This window comes from Heloderma suspectum, chromosome 2 (assembly GCF_057233095.1).
Source record: "Heloderma suspectum isolate Gila_16-S chromosome 2, 16-S_ref, whole genome shotgun sequence".
NCBI lineage: Eukaryota > Metazoa > Chordata > Lepidosauria > Squamata > Helodermatidae > Heloderma > Heloderma suspectum.
In genome coordinates, this window is record NC_139459.1 from 158724632 (window position 1) to 158746607 (window position 21976).

The window sequence follows — 21976 nt, forward strand, 5'->3', positions numbered from 1 at the left end:
CAGGATGGGCAGATAAGATGGGTTCTGCCACATGGGACCCTGGGATACTGGGTGGAGGACCAAGAGGGAAGGAGGGGGGAAACAAGCTATGGCAAGCCCGATAATCTGTCAGGTGCACAAACATGCACTGGCTGGGTTCACACAACACGCTAACCTATGATGGCTTATTTTCCAAAACAACCCATGTTGGGTTAGCATGTTGTCTGTAGGATGTTTCTACCAACTCTGCAGTAAGGGTTATGTTAGCATGTAGCCCATTGCACCAGCGTGGGTTACGGTGATCACTTACAGAGCTACTTGGTAAGAGCGGCCAAAACAGCAACGCTCCTCTCAAGCTATCTCTCTTCCCACTGCAAAGGAAGCTGGGATAATTGCCTGGCTAGGTGGGAGGACTACAGGAGGAAGAGGGGCGAGGGTGGTGGTGAAATAAACTCTGTGTAACTTGTTTGCCTGATTGTCTGATGGGAGCACAATAGGTTGTTTGCATAACTACCTACCCAGCATAGCTTGCCACCCACCATAAAGTAGCGTGACTTGTGAACTCAGCCACTGTGGGTTGTTTGCAGAACAGCCTACAGTGCGTAACTTGTCACCCACGATGGGCTAGTGTGTCATATGAACACGGCCATTGGGTATGCCACCCAGTAGCTGAAAACCTGCCCTGTTTACCTGCACCATAAAATCACCTGTTGTTTGTAACTGCGTGTCAGTGTGATTGATGTGCTAACGTCTGTGCTAACCCACCAGGGTTCGTGCAGAGGTTATTAACACTAAAGGGCATGCAGCACTTGTCTTCAGTCCTGATTATACAGACATACAACTGATTCATAAATTCATTACAGTACATAAAGGAAATATGAGGATTGGTGTCCATGTGCTGACTTTCTGAAGGCAGAAAGAAATTGGGGTTATTCACACACCACAGTGTTGTGAGTGTGAGTTGTTTGTTGAACCATGGGCTAGCTGTTGTCTGAGCCCAGGATATTTTCTGCAGAGTGGCTTGTTAACCATTCAGTGTGACTTGTTAACCACCCTGAACAGCCCAACAACAAACTCAAGGTGGCTTGTTAGAGAAAAATAAGCCACACTGCATGGTTAACAAGCCACCCTGCGGAAAATGTCCTGGGTTCAGACAACACACTAATCCATGCTTCAACAACAACCCACACTCAACCGCTGGACCCAGTCAGGGTGAGAACCCCAATCTTTGCTGTTCTTTTCTGTGTGATGGGAAAAGGATGTGCAAGGGTCATGTCTCACACTAGAGGTATTCACACATTACACTATATGTATGTTCACACTCTAGGTGTACTCATTAAGATGGTGGTGAGAATCTAGCTCTGTTCAGTCACCCTATTCAGTATAAGCTCTACACGCAAGTCCACTAGCTCAGTGACCCTTCCTCACTGTCTTCGTTGTGTCCTGCATGTGGAGGGCAACGTTTGGTAGTTCACATGGACTTTTAAAAATGATTGTGTATTGATTTGCATTCAGTATATTCCAGTGACTGAATTATTAGTTTATGCTGAAATGGCGAATGTGGTATTACATCATCATCATCACTATTATTATTTCTATTTCTAGAATCACAGAGTCGTAGAATAGCAGGGTTGGAAGGGGCCTGCAAGGCCATCGAGTCCAGCCCCCTGCTCAGTACAGGAAGGGTTCTATACCGGCTTTCTGGTAGTTTACAAAAATTCAGAAAACAAAAATGAAAAACAAATACAAACATAATAAAACACTAAACATATTTTTAAAAACCAAATTTTAAAAAGGCAGATTAAAAAGACCCTGAATGCAAAATGAGTGGAGACCAGTCCAGAGGGAGTGTGTTCCAGAGTTTGGGAGCAACACAAGTGACAGCCCTCCTATAGTAATATTAAAATATTTAAATGAATCATTTGGCTGGACTTTTAAAAGTTAAGTGGTTTTTAATGATTAATGATAAAAAAGATAATAATTTTGATATCTTATGGTATAATTTTGTCTTATTTTTGGGTTTTGACAAATGAAGGAAACATCAGCTGGTACTAATTTCTCGATATGATCTCTAGACTTGCTCCACTGTGGGACTGAGGAAAAGCTCCTGTGCATGAAAGATGAACTGCAATCTTACCACATGAGTATTTTTATTGCAGATTATCAAAGATTTCCAGCTGCTGCTGATGGTGTCAGTGTTAGTGCTGGGTGACATCATCCTGCTCTTGATATGGATCTTCTTGGACCCAGTCCAGTGTCTCCACAACCTTACTGCAGAACTGAAGGTAAGATGAGGGGGAGATGCAGATTGGAAGACTGGACATCAAATACTAAACATGGATCATGTTTGTTTGAATCATTAACGGAAAGCTGCACCCACTTAACATTTCACAAATGACAACAGGGACACATATACCTTGGTGGGGCCAGGGTGGAGCCCAGTGATAGGTAAGGCTTGTAAGTCAGGAAGTAGGGCTAACACTATCCAGACTGTAAGCATGTGATAAACAGCAACTAATGCAGTTAATTCCAGAGACAAAAAGTGGGCAGGTGAAACACATAACACACACATATGAAATGCATTCTAGCAGAATTAAACATTTATATAATTTAGATATTCTTAAAGGCATTTATCCCATTTTACAGTTAAGCAATAGTGAACCTCAGATGGACATGACTAGCCCTCTGGCATGAATCCATGCCAGAGAATTCTTAAGGAGGAATTTCAACAAGCTTTGTTACTATACTGCTGCCATTTTACAGCTGAGGTATACTGAGGCAGAAATATAACACAAGGTGAAGTAGTGCATTGTTAAACCTGAGGACTACTTGTTCTCTTTTGCAAGTGGGGAACACCGAGCCTGAAAAGAAAGTGTCTGGTGAAGTGACAATGATAGACAGTGGCACAGAAAACCCTCCAGTAGTGATGTAAGTTCCTATTCACAGAATTAAAGCCTGACTGGGCAGTTTGGAATTTTCAGTTTAGAACAGCAAATCCTCTCCCACTGGCCGTTTTACTTTACTTATAGCTCGTAAGAGATGACATGTAATTTATTTATATATCAGCTGTTTGTATAAGCATAAGGAAAAATAAAATGCTCACTAACTCTTGTAAATCAGAAGCCTTTTCCTTCTTCATTTGCCAAGTGAGATATTCAGCATCCCACTCCACCCACGTCCTAAATATTTGCACAGAGCAAAATAAAAAGTCCACTCCCTTGAAAATCAGCAGACCTCTTCTGCTACACAAAGGGTCACACTTTGCTGAATGGAATCTGGGAGAACTGGTGGGAATGTTTGCAAACCTGGAGGAGCTAGGTATGTCCTTAGAACAGAGAAAATGGGCTATTATTTCTGATGGTGAAAGAAAGTGTGATTTCCTCTTGTGTATTTGCACTATTCTGCTACACCACAGTGTCAACTAGAGGTTATGTAGAGAAAAGCAGGAAAGGACACACTTCTGGATCTCAATTCTGCAATGAAACTAAAAGTAGATGGAGTGGATTAACAGCTTCATGTAGAAAAGCAGTGTCTTTTCTGTATTGGAGGGTGCGTGTGGACTGTTAAGCAGCAGTGATCAAAGAGGCAGCTGGATGAAGGATGGAGGCAAAAATGACAAGGGAAAACAGGTGGGCAACCAGTAACAAACACAAAATTAAGAGAAGGAGGAAGAGGCAAAAAAGACCTGGTTCTCGTATCTACTTCTTGGGTGGCTGCTGCAGATATCAGGGTGGCTGTGAACCTAGACACAAAGCAGTTAGGTCCAACCTAGATACAAAGGGGTGAAAGGGAAAGCGGCTCAGCAGGAGCTTCTACAGCAAGGGTTCCCAACCTTTGGGGGCACATTTGGAATTTTGTTAGCATATTGTGGGTACTCTCACAAAATGGCCACCATGGGGGCTGCAAATTCACAAAATGGCTGCCATGGTGGCATGCCCCAGGAGGAAAACTGGTGTGGCTAAAAGAAATAACTTTCCCAACAACCTAAGTGCAAGGCAAAGTTGGGGTGTGCATTCCAAAACACACAACCACTCTTTTGAACCCAGCTTTCTGCTCCAATGACCATTTCACAGAAGGCAAACTGATGACGCTCAAAGGCAATTCGGTCAAGAATTGCCTTTGAGTGGTGGGATTGGGGGTAGATGTGGGATTTGAACCGCAAATGCCAAATCACATATTTGCCCCCACAAAGCACAACAAAATACCCATTTCACAGAAGGCAAACTAGGGATGCTCACAGAAACACACCCACCGGCCAGAAACATACCCTTAGCACACAGCCACGTAACTGCCACCCCCCCAGCAAAACACACACCAAAACAAACCAACCAGCTAGCATATACATTACCTTTTACCCCAAGGATGCTCCTTACTACTCCCCAGCTTATGGTTTTCTTTTTTCTGGGCAGCTGGGCATGCTTCAAAAGAAAGCATGGCAGCAGCTGCCCACCGTTTTTATTTTCTCAGAATGCCTCTGTGGCTCACATGGGGTCCAGAGGGATTCTTGGAAATAACAGTGGTGCGGTGCTGCGGGCTGGCACTTTATTTTGCAGCATGTTGGCCTCCCTATTTATTTACTTTTAAATAACACATCTTTTAAAGAAATTAAAAATCAGGAGGGGCAGGGAGCCTGATGGGCAGCATGGGAGGTGTCTGCAGGCCCATTGGTACTTGATTTTAAAATGCTGCCACTGTGACATGCTTCCCTCCTGCATCGTACTGGTTCATTGATGCAAGACATACTTACAAAGCAGTTGCAGGAGGAACATACTTAAATGGAGACAGGGCCCTTCCAGGTGGGTGAGGAAGTTTAAAACAAAACCAACCCCTCTCTTCCCAAGAGAAGAAAATATACAATAATGTTGAATATTGGGCATTTTGCAGGCAAGGGCAGAAACCTTCAGTTGTGTGTTTTAATTCTCCACTAGGTGACTGAGAGAGGCTTGACTTGCACAGTGAGCCGAGGGTACTTCTGTACATCTCTGTACTCTGATCTTTGGCTTATTCTCTTTCTGGGATTTAAGGTATGTAATTCATTCCAATATTGATCACAGAAATGATCCCAAGATCATTCTCATGTGAAGGAAATTTAAGACCCAGCTTTGCTTAGCTTAGGGACGTTCCTCACTCCACATTCTGTATACAGGCACCCTGTATTCATGCATGCAGCTTGCTCAGTTGCCAGTGGTGCACCCTCCTTTGAACCATCGCTTTTCTCAACAAATTCACAGAAGTGCATTCACCCACTGCCTGACTGAGAACCTGTACTGAATACACACATTTGCCCTTTCTTCATGGCCACATCTCAACTGGCAGGGTTTACCCCACACCAGTTGGAACTTGTGATGTGAATTAAGGGTATGACAATGAACTCCCTTCTCACTCATCCATCAGTGCCTTCTGTGAGGATCAGGTTCAAAGGAGCATACAGTGACCCCCAAAACTTTATAAGGAAACTTAAACAGTTGCCATCATCTAGTGTTCTTCAGGCAACTAAGATGAGTCTTATAAAAGAATATCCCAAGAACTGTGGAATCATAGAATCAAAGACTTTGAGCGTCTTGTATAGGGATGTCAGATAAATTTTTGTGAACCGCCCAGAGAGCTTCGGCTATTGGGCGGTATAGAAATGAAATGAAATAAAATAAATCTGCAATGGATTCAAATGAGTTCAGATTTCTATGACTCAAACCTGCTTTTTCCAAGTCATGTGGATTCCATGGACTTTCTGACCATTTTTTTTAACTTTTGAGGGGAAATTTGCACTTGCACTAATGCACATTAGTGGAGGTGCGAATTAGCACTAATATGGAACAAAATTCTCTTACATCCCTAAAATAATCAAATTCTGCCAATAAATGGAAAACAGAATGCAAGACTCCTGGAATTTTATTTATTTTATTTGTACCCCAACTTTTTTTTACCAACAAATGTCACTCAAGGCAAATCACAGGAAGAACTGATTTAACAAAATCCATACATCCCTAGTCTCATAGGCCACCTAGTCCAGGCCTAGTGCAGGAAATCTAGAGCTACAGCATTCCCAGCAGATGGCTGTCTAGCCTATGCTTGAAGACCCCCAGCAAGGGAGAGCCCATAACCCGCCTTCCCAGGTAATGTTCCATTGCTGAATTGCCTTTACCATCATGACATTTCTTGTAATGTTCAGCTACAAGATGCTTTTCACATATATTCTAATGCACATTAATTTTCTAGCAAGATCAGACAATTGGAGGGATCTCAATGGATTACCTGACCCAGTCCCTCTCCCCTCCCAATATATCTTTACCCAAGCTTCCCTTGACATCCTCCAAGCATGGATAGAGATTATTAGTTGCTGTTGCTCTCATTGGCTGAATGCTTTTTAGATCAAATGAACAGTAAAGCTGTTGCACAAAATATGTATTTGAATCTAACTGGATTAACAAGGAAAGCGTTTCCACATTCTGGAAAGTGTTACACAACTCCTCCTCTTGAATTAACCCTTTTATGTGTCTGTTTTTTTGACCCCAGGGCATCCTGTTGATGTATGGTGCCTACCTTTCTGGTCTGACAGATGATCTCAGCTGTCCACCAGTCAATCAGTCCCTGAGCCTCATCGTGGGGATAGCTGTTATTTTTCTCTGTACTGGAATTATGCTGGTTGTAAATCGTTTTTTCCACTTGTGGCACAACTTGGTCTTTGGTTTTACCTCAGGAGGAATCTTTGTTTGTACATCTACAATAAACTGTTTGATCTTTATTCCACAGGTAAGAAACCAGGTGAGAGGGAGAAGTATCACACATCATCATTTTTCTGAAAAACTCAGTATGCTTGCACAAACACATAGAATCATAGAATAGTAGGATTGGAAGGGGCCTATAAGACCATTGAGTCCAACCCCCTGCTCAATGCAGGAATCTAAGTCAAAGCAAGATGGCTGTCCAGCTTCATCTTGAATGCCTCTAGTGTGGGGGAGCCCACTACCTCCCTAGGTAATTGGTTCCATTGTCGTATTACTCTAACAGTCAAGAAGTTTTTCTGGCTTCCTGTAACTTAAGCCCATTATTCTGTGTCCTGCACTCTGGGATGATCGAGAAGAGATCCTGGCCTTCCTCTCTGCGACAACCTTCCAAGTACTTGAAGAGCGCTATCATGTCTCCCCTCAGTCTTCTCTTCTAAACATGCCCAGTTCTTTCATTCTCTCCTCATAGGGCTTTGTTTCCAGTCCCCTGATCATCTGGACTTTTTTCAGTTTGTCTGAATCCTTCTTAAAGCGTGGTGCCCAGAACTGGACACAGTACTCCAGATGAGGCCTAACCAGTGCTGAGTAGAGTACTTCACGTGATTTGGAAGCTGTACTTCTATTAATGCAGCCCCAAATAGCATTTGCCTTCAAGAAGTCCTGCATCATTTTGACACATCTGGCATTCATGTAAAAAAAGAGAAATATGAAATTAGAACCTCCAGCATAACGTTTTTGGGATATTGTATTGATGCTTCTGGCATTCACCCCACTGACAAAAAAATAAGTGCAATTCATGATGCACCTGCTCCAAGAAGAAAGCAAGAATTTCAAGCCTTCTTGAGACTTCTCAATTTCTACCATGTGTTTCTTCCACAAAAAACTACAATTACTGAGCCACTGTATCGCTTGTTGAGAAAAGGTGTTCATGGAAATGGACCAGCCAGCATGAGAATGCTTTCCAGAATGTCAAACGCTTGTTGAGTTCAGGTTCGGTGCTTGTACATTATGTTGGTGCTGTGCTAAGCCACAAATTCCCAGATGGTACAGAAGGACCAGTTGCTTATTATTCAAGCACTACCACATCCACTGAAAGAAACTTTGCACAAATTGACAGAGAAGCCTTGGCTGTTATCTCAGGAGTCAAAAACTTCCACAACTATCTCTGTGGCCAGGCTTTTGAAATACGCACAGACCACAAGCCTCTTTTAAGAATCTTTTCTCCTGGTATGAAGGGAACTATCACCCCACATGCAGTGCTGGAGCATTCTGCTCAATGCTTATGATTATACACTTGTCCACAAGCCAGGAAAGGCAATAGCTAATGCCGATGGATTAAGTCGGGTACCACTTCAAATTCCAGATTTTGTTGTACCTCCTCCTCTGGAAGTCTTGATGCTAGAAGCCCTTCCTTTCCCACCTCTTCAGGCTGATCAAATTGATAGGCTGACTGCCTGAGATCCTGTACTGGCTCGCTCTGATCGCTCTCTCTCTGGGAGCGTGCTTGCTTGTATAGTCCCTAGACCAGCTGGAGCAGCTTCCTCTGCTCTGCTCTGCTTCCTCTGCTCTGCTCAAAATGAAGAAGGGGATAGCTGAGGTGCTGGCAGTAAGCAATGAATGTTCAGTCTCATCAGCAGTCTCAAATATACAGGCAGCAGAAGTCCCATTTGCTTCTGCTGCCTATAGTTTCCTGGAGTTACTTTTGGACTGACACTTGTGGAAATGCTTCATTACAGAATGTACAAGAGTGGCCCCACAACAATATGCTGCAGCATATTCCAGTTCCTAACAGGAACATTTTAGCACTGTTTGGGACTTCTAGCAGTCACCTTTCCCACCCTTTCCCATCTCTGCTTCGAGGGTTTAGGACTGGAGTTGACTTTCTATTGTTGTTGTTGTTGTTGTATTATTTGTTTTCCACAACAATACATATTATTATTACAGGGTTTAGGCAATCTAAATAAGAAACAAAGAACAAACTTTTAAAGAAACTGAATATTACTACTACAGCAAACATATACAAATCATCATATTATCCTTAGCACAGAAGAAATCGTGTACTTCATTTCATAGACCATAAAAGTCTATGTGTAAACACAAAAGTTTACATTTCTCAGTAAATCTATTTGTTGCCTCCCCTCTCTTGTTCTAAGTTGGTGTGTACCTCACGTGTACCAGATCTCACATTTTCATACACCAGTACTCATTTAATCTTTCATTTGGAGAATTAAAAAAAAGATTTTTTTGAGAATTAATTTTTTCCCCAGCACCCTGCAGTTACAACATGTACTACCATTTTAATAGCACAAGAACCCACTATGGTTAAGATAACCAAATATAATAATAAAGGGATCCAGAGGTAACTCAGATCTCATAATATTTTTAAATTTTTCCCAGAACTAACACCTGAAATTTCTTAATCCTAGGACATATCCAAAATATAAGAAAAATCCTAGCCTGACTTGATCCACATTTCTAACAGCCTCCAGGTAAATTTTGCTAAATGTACAACAGGAGTGGAGAACTTCAGAGCTGGGGGGTTGTCAAATCCAGCCCTCTGGGTTTCCCCAAATGGCCACACTGTTTGCCCAACCACTACTTATTGGGTGGTTTCCCGGCTTTTGTGCAGTTTGGCCCTGTGCTAAAAGGTTGAAATGCCTCTCCTAAAGCTCAGTAAAATGAGCTTACTGCTTACTAAAGCAGTAAATGCTTTAAGCTACGATGTGCAGATATTTTTTGCATTTCTTGCCCTGTCCCTTTGCCTTCAGCCTCACCCACCACTGGAATGCGGCCCCTGGGAGCTTCTCCAAAATTGGATGCAAATTTGGCTGAAAGAGGTTCAACACCCTGTCTTAAAAGGTGTTAGATACCATCAAAAAGCATCTTATAAAAATATTTTGTATACTATTCTCGGATTCCCCCCCCACATCTCTAAACTAATGTTAAAGACCATTTTAAACTGGAAGATCAATATATCTGCAAATACCTTGTAAAATTCACTGGGGTTTTTAAACGTTGAAAGCTTCCTGAATCTCCTCATCTGTGATTGGCTGATTCAATAGGTGTGTACAGTGTTGGAATCATGGAGTCAGTCTTTAAAAAGACTCATAGTCATTTTAAAACAGCACAGGAATCCCACAGCTCTGGAATCCTACTATCCCATTGCTTTACTCAACCAGAATGCAAAATTACTGTAATGTAATGGCAATTCATCTAGACCTCTTAATCTCTAGTTATGTCTCCCCTGATCAGATAATCAGGTGTTATCCCTTGGAGGCAATTGGTGGATTCAATTGGACCCTTAATATAGGTACACCACAGTTATTAAAACAATAACAACTCCCCATTGTCCCTGGACACTTCTAAGACTTTTTCACAGAATAGAATGGTCTTTCTTGCAAGTACCTTCTAGTAAAACTTAATTTAGGGAGCAAATTTCTCAATCTGTTCTCTTAGTTGTACTCCAGTTCCCAGTAAAAGGTTTGAACAAATGGGCTTGATTTGGGCGGGCTTCAAGCTCAGCTGAGAACAAAGCAACATCTGCTCTCTTCCTTGCCTTTTATATTAGCAGTTGAAGTTCTGGCAAACAAGATAAACATATAACAAAACATATACAGGGAGTATAATTCAGAATGGACCTTGCCTCAGAATGGACCATGCACTAATGACGTCCAGGCTAGACTACTGTAATACACTACATGTGGTATTTTGGACCAACCCTTTGAGGATGGTCCAGAAACTTCAGCTGGTGCAGAATGTGGCCGCCCAGGTGTTGGTGTGAGGGAGGTGATTCAATCATATAACACCTATACTGTGCCAGCTGCACTGGTTACCTATGTGTTTTCAAGCCTAATTTAAAGTGCAGGTTCTTACAGTTTATTTATTTCTATACTGCCCAATAGCTGAAGCTTTCTGAGTGGTTCACAAAAATTAAAACCACAAGGTGCAGCATAAAACAATATAATATATGAAAACTCAAAACCACAGTATAACAGTACAACCAGAATAAAGCCTCGCAGCAATGTAGAGATTTAAAATACAGATTTAAAACACCAGGACTAGAAAGGTAAAATGCTAAAATTTTGGGAAAATAGAAAGGTCTTCACCTGACGTCAAAGGAGTACAACGTAAGTGCCAGGCGAACCTCTCTAAGGAGCTCATTCCACAGCCATTCCACCCACCTCACTTCCTTTGGCAGGAGTTCACAGAGAAAGACCCTTGAAGATGATCTTGGGGTCTGGGTAGACATATATGGGAAGAGGCAATCCTTCAAGTAACCTGGCCCCAAGCCATTTAGGGCTCTGAATGTTAATACCAGCACTTTGAATTGGGCCTGGAAATGGACTGGCTGCCAGTGCAGCTGGAAAAGTGATGTGATCTCATTGGTCAGTCCCTGTTAACAATCTTGCTGTCCTATTTTGGACTAGCTGAAGTTTCTGGACTGTTTTCAAAGGCAGCCCCACATATAATGCATTGTGGTAATCCATATGAGAGGTTATCAGAGCATGGATAACTGTAGCTAGGCTATCTCTGTCCAGATAAGGGCACAGTCGGTATATCGCTGATAAAATATACTAAGTTATTAAGCATATACTAAGCTGATAAAAAGTGCTCTGTGACACAGCATTCACCCGTGCCTCAAGTGACAGTTCTGGATCCAAGAGCACACCCAAACTATGAACCTGATCCGTTAGGGGGAGTGCAATCCCCTCCAGAACAGTTTGAACATCACCTAGCTGGGCAGACGAACCACCCACTAACAGTACCTCCGTCTTGTCTGGATTGAGTTTCAGTGTATTGGCCCTCATCCAGTCCATTACCGTGCCCAGGCCCTGATTCAGAACAGCCACTGCCTCACCTGGTTTTGATGAGAAAGAGAGGTAGAGCTGGGTGTCATCGGCATATTGATGGCACCTCAGCCCACACCTCTGGATAACCTCCCCCAGCGGTTTCATGTAGATGTTAAACAGCATAGGGGATAAAATAGAGCCCCGTGGAACCCCATGGCACAATTGCCATGGCACAGAGCAGTAATCCCCCAGCACCACCTTCTGGAGTCAGCCATCCAAGTAGGAGCGGAACCACTGCAGCACAGTCCTCCCAACTCCCAACCCACCCAGACAACCTATCCAGAAGGATACCATGGTTGATGGTATCGAAAGCCATTGAGAGATCCAGAAGAATCAACTGGGTCATGCTCCCCCCGTCCCTGTCCTGGCAAAGGTCAGGGCGACCAAGGCAGTTTCCATTCCAAAACCAGGTCTGAAGCCTGATTGAAATGGCTGTAGATGATCCCTTTCATTCAACAGTGCCTGGAGTTGTCCTGCAACCACCCACTCAAGCACCTTGCCCAGGAAGGGGATATTAGCTACTGGTGTATAGTTGTTAACATCCTCTGGGTCCAGGTTATGCTTTTTCTGGAGTGGCCTGATTACCACTTCTTTTAAACAGGCTGGCACCACTCCTTCCCTCAAGGAGGAATTTACAGCCTCGACCCAGCTGGATATTCCCTCCTTGTTTGATGTGATAAGCCATGAAGGGCAAGGGTCAAGCACACAAGTGGTCGACTGGAGTTGGCCAAGCACCTTGTCCGCATCCTTGGGCCTCAATAACTGAAACTCATCCAATAAAACTGGCCCAGACGGTGCTCTGGACACACAATTAATGCAGTTCTACTGATGGAACTGTATTAATTGTGGTATCCAGTTCATGACAAATCTGAGCAACTTTATCTTCAAAGTGTCATGCAAACATGTCATAGCATACTACCAAGGGTTCCACAGTTTCTGTCCCTGGCCCAGAATGTAGCAGGCCGCGAACCACTCAGAAAAGCTCTGGTGGACAACACTGAGAAGATGCAATGCTGGTGGAAAAGAACTGTCTCTTTGCCACCCTCACTGCCACGGAGTAGGCTCGATAATGAGCTCTAACCTGTGTTCGATCAGACTCGGCAACAGTTTTCCTCCACCTACGTTCTAGCCCTCTCCCCTCTTGCTTCATTGCCCTCAGCGCGGGTGTATACCAAGGAGCTGGCCAAGTTCTGTCCAGAGGGAGAGGGCGCTTGGGCACAATCGTGTCAACCGCCTGAATCATCTCTGCATTCCACAGAGTGACCTGGGCTTCAACAGGAGCAGCAGTCATACCAGCCGGAAGAGCCCCTAGAGCCCTCTGGATTCCATTGGAATCCATTAGTCTTCAGGGGCAGACCATTTTAATAGCCTCCGGGGGCAGACCATTTTAATAGGTACCCCACCCTGGCAGAGGGGAAAGGCCGCTGAGAGTCTAAACCTCAGTAGGAAGTGATCCAACAAGGGAATAGATGTTAATTCCCCCACTTTCAGATCACAAGCCTCCTGCCCCGTTGAGAAAACCAGATCAAACCAAATTCCTGTTCATTCATATTGAATGAACAGGAATGATACTGATATCATTCAGTATCTCAACATACCCTAATGTCCCTGATGCTAAAAGGTCAGCACTACCTTTTCTTTTTTGAGCCACTGGTCCCAAAATTCACTGGGTTTTACAGTAAATAAATTACAGATATTTTATTTATAACTATTTATTTATTTCTATACCGCCCAATAGCCGAAGCTCTTGAACTAATGAACAGACTTAGCTTCATGTGGGTTGGAGTAAGTAACCCTTGCTTTGATGCAGCAAACCCTTCAAGCCAACTTACACAGTGGTCGGAGTTGGACACCTTCTGGCACCCCTGAGCACCATTGTTCAGGAGTGAAATTTCTGGCATGAAAGGAAGTAGACCATGTCACCCCTAATGAAAACCATGTGTGTGTGTGTGTCACGCGCATGACAGACAGACAGACCGACCAGCCCATCCAGTTGTGGAGGCCAGGGAAGCAGTACTGGCACTTTTTTTTATTAGCCACAACCAGTTGCTGCTTTATGTTAGGGATGAATGGGGTGGCACCCTGCTGCCTGTAAACTCCCCACTTGTAGCAGGGAGCTTATTCCAAGAAATGGCTCGTCTGCTGCCAAGTGCCACACTTGTTATTGGCCCTTCCCCTTTCTGTCCTTCTCTGGCAATCTCAGTAAACAATGTATTGCACATGTGTGCTGGGTGTGTATGCTCAGAGCATTCAGTGTTAAGCTTTTGGCACTTGGATTCAGAGGAAGTGAGACAGGGTGGTCAGGAGACTTTCCCTCACACTCACAAATTTATTCAAAACACGGATGTCTGTGCCAATTCGTTATCTTACTGCACGCAGCATGTCTGCATAGGGCCCTAAACCCTGCCTCCAGTTGTACCTTCCCTTCCATTTCCCTTGCCTGATCAGGCTGGAAGTTTAATTTTAATTTTTCTGGCTCTTCTCAGGTAAGAGAAGAGAGTCAGAAAGAGTGTGAGCAGTATAGAACTCTAAGCTTATCTCCTCCTTCAGGTACAGCATGTGAGAGTTTTTTTAAATTACAGTGGCCTGGGTCATTGCCCGGCGGGTGGGGGTTGTATTATTTTTGCCATTCATTTCCTGCATTGCAGCAGAATGAGAGAATCTGGCTCTCTGGGGAGCCTGCCATCTCAGGGTGCCTAGAGTGCCTTGATCCTGCTCTTCCCAAGGACTTTCTCTTGCCTCCACTTTTCTTGCAGTGCATGAACGAGAGAAGCCATGAATTTTGTTTCTGTTTTCTAAGCTACCCCACACAATTTTGTGTCATCTGAAAATTTGGTAAGCATTCCCCCTCTTCCTCCAAGTCATTAATAATAATGTTGAAAGGTACCAGGCCCAGGACCAAACCAACCCTGCAGCACCCCACTCAATACCTCCCACCAGTTTGATGATGAACCATTGATGAGTATAGTTTGAGTATAGTTCTCCAGCTAGCTTTGGATCGACCTAGTAGTAGTGTCATCCAGCCTACAGTTAACTAGCTTGCTAATCAAACTATCATGGGGCACTTTGTCAAATGCCATGCTGAAGTCAAGATATGGCCACAGAATTTTCATGATCTGTTAAGGAGGTAACCTGATCGAATAATGAAGTAAGGTTAGTCTGGTAGGACTTGTTCTTGACAAATCTATGCTGCCTTCCTGTGATCACTGTATTAGTGTGAAGGGGCAGTATCCAATGTTATTGAAATGAATGGGCCTAATCTAAGTAGGACTACCACTAGCCCAAGGTGCACAGATCGAGTGCTTTATCATCTACTCCAGAATTTTCCTGCATACTGATGTCAGATGGACTGATCTATCTGACCCCAGAGCTTGCTTTTGCCCTTTTTGGCGATAGGGACAACATTTACCCTCCTCTAGTACTTCACCCATTCTCAAGGATTTCTCAAAGATAATAGATACAGTCCCCAACCTTTTCGGACATGTGGATACATTTGGGAATTTCAGATATTGCTGTGGACAGCACCACAAAATGCCTAATCAGTGGATTGCCACTTTTGACTTCTGTCACATCTCTAGATCTTAGGCTGCGTCTTATTCAGCAAAAATGTTTGTTTTATGTCTATGAGACACCGCAATGTCTCTTTAATAAGGGATTGTCTAATTCAGCTAATTGCCGACACTACAACACAGCTAATGCTTCTTTTAAACATATGTTTTGATAATGTCCAGTAGTTGCTTCTTTCTAAAAGGAGGTTATTACACAGATAAATATTTAATATTTGCTGATGTACACACACTTTTAAATTATTTACCTGCTTCATGGAAATTAACAAATGGTCAGCATAAATGGATTCTTCCATTTTGACAGCAAAAATACTGATATTACAACATTGGAAGGATAAACACCCACCTCCTATAATGCAATGGATTGAGGACTTGACAATGCTTTCAATATTTCAAATATTGAAAGTATTTTGGGGTGTCTTGGTCTTGAATGGGCAATGAAGACCCATTAGCTTTACAAAAGGCCTGTTCTTGGTGGAGAACTACTAGAATTGGTTTATTGATATGGATGAACACAGCTGCCTGCATTTTTTTACTCTTCTTGGGGACGTGGCTATGAGGGCTGTCATGATGAGTGCCTGCACTTCAAAATTTACCACTACATCCCATAAGTTGTGAGGAGGGCTGGAAGCAGCTCTGCATTTTATATAAACCACCTTAAATGGCCCTTCTGGATCAATAGGAAGGGTAGATGTTTGTGTGTGAATGTAAGTGTATGGAGAGAGAGAGAGAAATCAGACAGTCATATAAAGAGTGAGAGAGGTGATTTTAGCTTCAGATATGAAACCTCTTTGGTCCAGGTGAGTGGATGGATGGAGGCCTGGGCTTATGATGCAGCTTCAAGGGTAAATGTTTTGTCTCCTTGCTTTTTCTCTGTACTTCTCTTTCCATCCTTGTCCTCTTTCCATTGTTCTGTTTTCCACTAATATAAGTAATTTTTAGGTCTACTTTAATGTCCAGCAGGTCAGACAATGGAAGGCTTTTAAAAATCCTGACAGCAACATGGCCAAATATTTTACCAGCTCCAGCAAGAACTTCCAGTCCACAATGTACAGTGATGAAGAGATCTACCAGTTGCTTGGGGAGAAAAATTCCATGATGCAACAGCTTGCAGAGGTATGAAGCACTCACATAATCAATAGAAAGAAATGGAATAGTTCCCCCTCTTAGTCACATTATGCCTTAAAATCATTATTAATCATATATGTATATCCCACCCAGCCCCCTTATCACACTAACACATACACAATTGTAAGTTCAGACATATGACTATTATTTCTTACCCCCACCCCAACCCCTCAAAAACTCTCAAGCACACCAAAAAGTGAATATTGAAAATAAATACCTCATGGAGCACTTGGAATAAAAATTGACTGTAAGAACTGGAAACCATGGAATAAAATGAGGGAAGATAAGCCATTCTTTAAAAGACTATCCTAGCCATGAAACTCCATAGCTCAGGGTAATATGTTCTATACCCTGGTTTGCACATTATGGTAACCCATGGTATGAGTTGTTGAATTCAGGGTTGTCATGATATGTGAATGCGGATTTGTCAACAAACTATGGAAAGAAGACCCATGGTTTGTTGTTGGGTTGTGAACTCTGGGTAGTTCGAACCATGGGTTATTATGTGCAAACCCAGAACCATGGCTTCGTAAGGCTTCAGAGGCAACAAGTAAGAGCGGTAAAAACAACAATGACCATGCTACATGTCAGTAGTACAATGCTGCAAAGGCATCTGGGATACAGGAAGGGAGTGCACAAAGTGGCAAGAGTGTTGGACTAGGAGCTGGGAGATCCGGGTTCTAGCCCCACTCGGCCATGGAAGCTCACTGGGTGACTTTGGGCCAGTCACAGACTCTCAGCCCAACCCACCTCACAGGGTTGTTGTTGTGAGGATAAAATGGAGAGGAGGAGGAGAATGTAAGCCGCCTTGGGTTCCTTCCAAGAGGAAAAAAGGCGGGGTATAAATGCAATAAATAAATAAATAAATAAACCTAGGGATTGAGAAAAAAAATTGTTCAGCTGTCTGCTAGACGTACCCTGGGTAGGGCCACAAACCATGGATTAAATAAGCCATGGGTTAGTGTTATATACATACTAGGCCAGCGTTGGTAGTCTGCATTGGGCCAGTGAAGCCTATTTCTGTGTACAACAGAAGCAGCAGCAAATCATAGATCCATATTGTGAGAAATTTGCACATCACTATGTGCCCTTTACAGCTGTTGAGAGCACATGCCCAAGGCTATTGTGCGAGAAGACACCCCAAGTAGGTAGCTGCTGCAGTATTCTTACTGTCAAACTCTCTCCTGCACAGAGATTCGTATTATTTCCTCGCCCTCAATGTGGGTGGCCCGGTTGGGCTATCCATAGTTATGGCTGGGAACACCATTTTGGGCTTTTTACCTATGGGGGGGAAAGTCAGTTTGGGGGGCATAGCTAAGCCCCCCCCATCTGCTCTGCCCCAAATTTTGCATGTAGATAGCTACAAAATTTCCTAACAGATTAGCTAGGTTTGGTGCATAACAAAGCTTATTATGGGATGTTATAGGGAAAAAGGATTAACCGCCCATGTAGGGTTTCATAGACGTAACTTAGCATTGCTCTTTGAGGTATAGGCCCATGGGGAGTTCTTCTAGTGCATAAGCTAGACATACCCTGGGTAGGGCCCAGGTAGAAAAAAAATTGAGTGTGAAAATTCAAGAACAAAGAGTGAAAAGGCATGACCAACTGCCTGTTGTACGAAATATGGATGAAAAGCTGCCACATTTGCCAGGCTGGGAGAGAATGGGCTAACTAGGAGCAAGGTTGAAATCCAGCAAGATCGGTCAAGGACTGGGGGAGATATGAGCTTCCCACCCCCAACTCCCATTTGTTTGTATAGAGGGAAGTTGGTTGGAGGCTTTGGAATGCTTGCGCATGCAGCCAGAGGGGGTGGAGATTTAAAGGGACCCTTCGGAGCCCATGGCAGAGCAGCTTGATCCAGGTCAATCAAGTTTTAAGGCAGGGTGAAGGAATTAAAAGGGCTGTGCTCCACCCCTGCGGAAGGGTGGTTGATTCACATTTTTTATATACCGAAGTCAGTATGTTTTTTAAAAGGCTTGCAATAGGAAGTGCAGGAGGTGTGTAAGTTAATGCCGGGCCGGGAGTGAGCTCCAGGCCGGGAGGGGGTTATTGGGGGTTCATGCAGAGTGGGGTCTCAGGAGGTAATGCTTGTCGAGGGGGCTCAGGGGTGGGGGGTTGTGCAGGGGGTGGAGTCTTGAGTGTGACAGTGGGGGTTTGTATCAGGTGTAGGTGTGTGGAAGTTGGTGTCGGGGGGGGGGCGGGGTTTGTCTCCATGAGCGATTTACTCCAAGCTGGCTGCATTTGGAGGTTGTTAGGGATACATGACTTCATGGCTGTCCAGCAGCCACCCCAGAGCTTATCAGGGAAAAACCGGATTTCCTGAGACTGCTTAAAGTCCGATTCTTTTCCTTAGTCAGGTTCTCTGCGGTATAGTTGTTGTGTGCCCCGACCCCCGCATTTACCTCAGGTATGTTAGCCCTGCCCAGGAATGTGCCTTTCACCGTCAAGGAGTGTTTCCTATCCCTGTGTTTCCCAGCACAAACCAATTAGTGTCTACTCAGAAGTAACTCCCACTGTGGTCAATGAGGCTTGTCTCCAAAATGCGCACTCTCGGAGTTACTAGATTCCCATGAATTGAAATAATGCATTTAGGAGCCATTATGTTGACACATCACAGCTTCAGTTGATCGCATCATCAGCTGATCAGGACAGAAGGAACATTGGGTTATTTAGTGAATATTCTTTAAGGGAGTAAATAATGCTGGGGGGGGGGAGATTGTTCCCAGCATTGTCAGTTTCAGAGGAAGGAGCACACTGTGTTCCTTTAGTGATTGTTCTTAAACAGAATAAATAATGCTGGGGGCAGGGGAGACAGAGAGAGATACAGAGAAGGAGAGTGATTTATGTAGCGATATAGGAGGAAACCTCCTGGGATTTTATCAAAGGTGAAAGAGGGGAAGGGGCTGGGGGGAGGAGAGCCTCTCTTATTGGTTGAGCAGCCCCTGCCCATCAGACCTTCACTCCACCCCCCATCCCCAGCCAGAAGTATGTTTTGTGAAGCAACTTTTACTGGTGCTTGTGGAGCCCCGTGCAGACCAAAGCTGGCTCCTTGAAAAATTTGGATAAGCCATGATCCAAATTTTGGATCAAATTTGGTTGATCCAAACTTCTATTATTGTGGAGAAACCTCCCGGTGTGGGGGAATCAGAGGTGAAAACTTGTGCTGGGGTTGAGTGTCTACAGATGGGGGCTCCAGGTTGGGAGTAGCGGTTTGGAGAGCACTTGGGGGGCTCGTGCCTGGGTCTATGTGGTGAGCCCTCAGGGGAGTGATGCCTCAGGGCAGGGGCAGAAGCCAGGCACGCCTTCCCCCCACAAAACCCCATGAACTATCGCTCCTATCTTTGGCCACCCATCCCATGCCCTGAGCCCCTACTCCATATATCAGCCTGCTGGGGCCCCACCCCAGACATCACCCCCCCAACCAGACATTACTGCCCTGAGCCCCCAATGTGCAGACCCAGGCATGAGCTCCCAATCCAAGGACTTAAGTATGAAGTCCCTGAAACCATTCCTCAAACTACCCCCCCCCCAGCCTGGAGCCCCCAACCAAGCTCCCCCCAGAGCCCCACCCCCAGCACGAGTCCCCACCCCAGACACCTATCCCTAGTACGAGCCCCCAGCCAGCAGACCCAAGCATGAGCTCTTCCCCAAACCACTGTTCCCAGCCTGGACCCCGCCTCCAGGGACATTGTTTACCACTCTGGCAGCAGAATTTCATTTTGGGCAAACAGCCGCATCTGGTCACTATATCACCTACTTCAAGCAAGCAGATGGGTGCTGGCTAGTGTGTAATAACAATCACCTATCTCTGTGCAAGCAACTACTGGCTGTCTTCACACCTGGCATTTTATCCCACCACAAACTGGTCCTTTTGATTCCAGATCCTTTCCGGGATTTACACTGGCCAGGATGTACATGGGATTTACTATTTATAAAGATACAGGCATCTCTCATAGCACGTCCCTCCGCTCTATACCTTTTCATGGCTGGGCAGAGCTGCACAGAACGATCAGGACAGAAGGGGGCTGCTGGCCGCACGCCCCCTCCCCGCCCTGATCATTGGTTCCTGTAACATGATTGATGGCTCTGCCCGTCCCTCCACTCCTCGATAACAGGAGGGAAGTCGGAAGCCCTTCTAGTGGCCTGGATAGTGGGCTACGGGAGCTGGTCCCTGGTCCCCTGCCCCCCTCCTTCCTCCGACTTTGTGGCGAGGGAGAGAGAGCCTTCTCGGTGGCTTACCTCGAGGTTGCTGGCACTGCTAGTCCTTCCCTGCTAAATATGTCAGTGTGTGATGGAATTAAATGCAATATATTGCTTGCACTACTGAGTTTGAAGGGTATACCGATTTCTGGGTTCCCAACTACAGAAGTAAGAAATCCACAAACAGACTTGAATACAGGCAAGGCACCAAGCCATCCCTAGCAACCCCCCTCCCCCCGTGACTGCTTCATGAGGGACACCTTCTTCATTAGACCCAGCTTGCTCACTACCACCCCTGCGCTGTTGTTGCTCTTCCACCTTATTCTGGCTTCCCAACAACCGTGTAAGGTGGGCTAGGAGAAGAGATAGTGGCTGGCTTTCTCCCCGTTATTGCTCTTCCCCTTTATTCTGGCTTCCCAATGACCCTGCAACGTGGGCTAGGAGAAGAGATAGTGGTTGGCTAGGTGGGAGGGAGTACTATGGAAATCCACCTCAGCATTACTGCCTTATCTAAAACAACTCCACACACAAAAAAGAAACCATTAAAAATTACCATTCCAAGCTCTGCATGATGAATTTATTCAGGGGAGGAGAAAAGGCACTTTTAATACCCATTGAAATCCTAACTGTCAAGCCTTTCTCCTGCGTGGCTCCCCATCCACCCTGGGAGGAAAAAAGCCTATCAATCTGGTGAGCGAAAGGGAGAAGAAGCAGTCGGTGAAGTCAATGGGAGGGGGAGGTTCAAAGTAAATGCATAGAAGGGGATGGGAGACCTTAAGACTGCTGCTCTAAGTAGACTTACAATGCACTTCTATGCATGCCTACTCAGGAGCAAGACACACAGGAAATGGCACTTACTCCCAGGAATTTCAATGGCACTTACTCCCAGGAAAGAAAAGCCTTACAGCCAATGAGTAAGCATTGCTGTGTTCAGGGGCTCCCACCCTTCATCACTTGCCACACATATGCTCGTCTCTTTGCCCAAGGCATGTTGTGGTTTGAAAGGAGGCTGACATTATGGTTGGAAAACTGATTTCCCAGCTTTGTACATTCAGTTCAACCATAACTCACGAACCACTGTAGATTTTGCCACGGATACTTCCATTAGTGTTGGAGAGTTCTAGGAGGCAGCCTTTTCCAGGGTCATTCAATTTATAATAGGAGAATACTGGATATATATATATTTTACAAATATACAAGTGGTGCATGAGGATCAAACAGATATTCAGGTAGATAGTGCTAGTCTTTAAAGCAGCATCAGTTCCCCTATAAGCAAGAGCACTGCCTTGCAGCTCTTCTCCAGCTAACTAAGCAAAATCAGACTTCTGTTTGGCAGTTTCCATTCAGCCCCTACTCTGGCTAGTAGTTATCCCATTAAAGCCCAGAGTCATTACCAAGTGTCTTCCATTAGCAAACTATATAGGATGCTTGAAAACAGGGGTCACAATAGTTTAGCTATTATTAACATTTATATAACAATTTATCTGCTAAAAAGCCATCTCAGCAGTGTATATTTAAACAAACTATT

At 44.4% G+C, this 21976-nt stretch overlaps 1 protein-coding gene across 1 annotated transcript in view; it reads left to right on the forward strand.

The window, feature by feature from the left end:
* The window catches only part of GPR156 (G protein-coupled receptor 156), a 72664-nt gene that overhangs the window by 47379 nt on the left and 3309 nt on the right, over window positions 1-21976 (forward strand). Inside the window, exons 6-9 of the mRNA XM_084835387.1 lie at window positions 2139-2264; window positions 4908-5003; window positions 6493-6729; window positions 16081-16236. Coding sequence (XP_084691513.1) covers window positions 2139-2264; window positions 4908-5003; window positions 6493-6729; window positions 16081-16236 — 615 coding nt within the window. The remainder of the gene's footprint in view (window positions 1-2138; window positions 2265-4907; window positions 5004-6492; window positions 6730-16080; window positions 16237-21976) is intronic.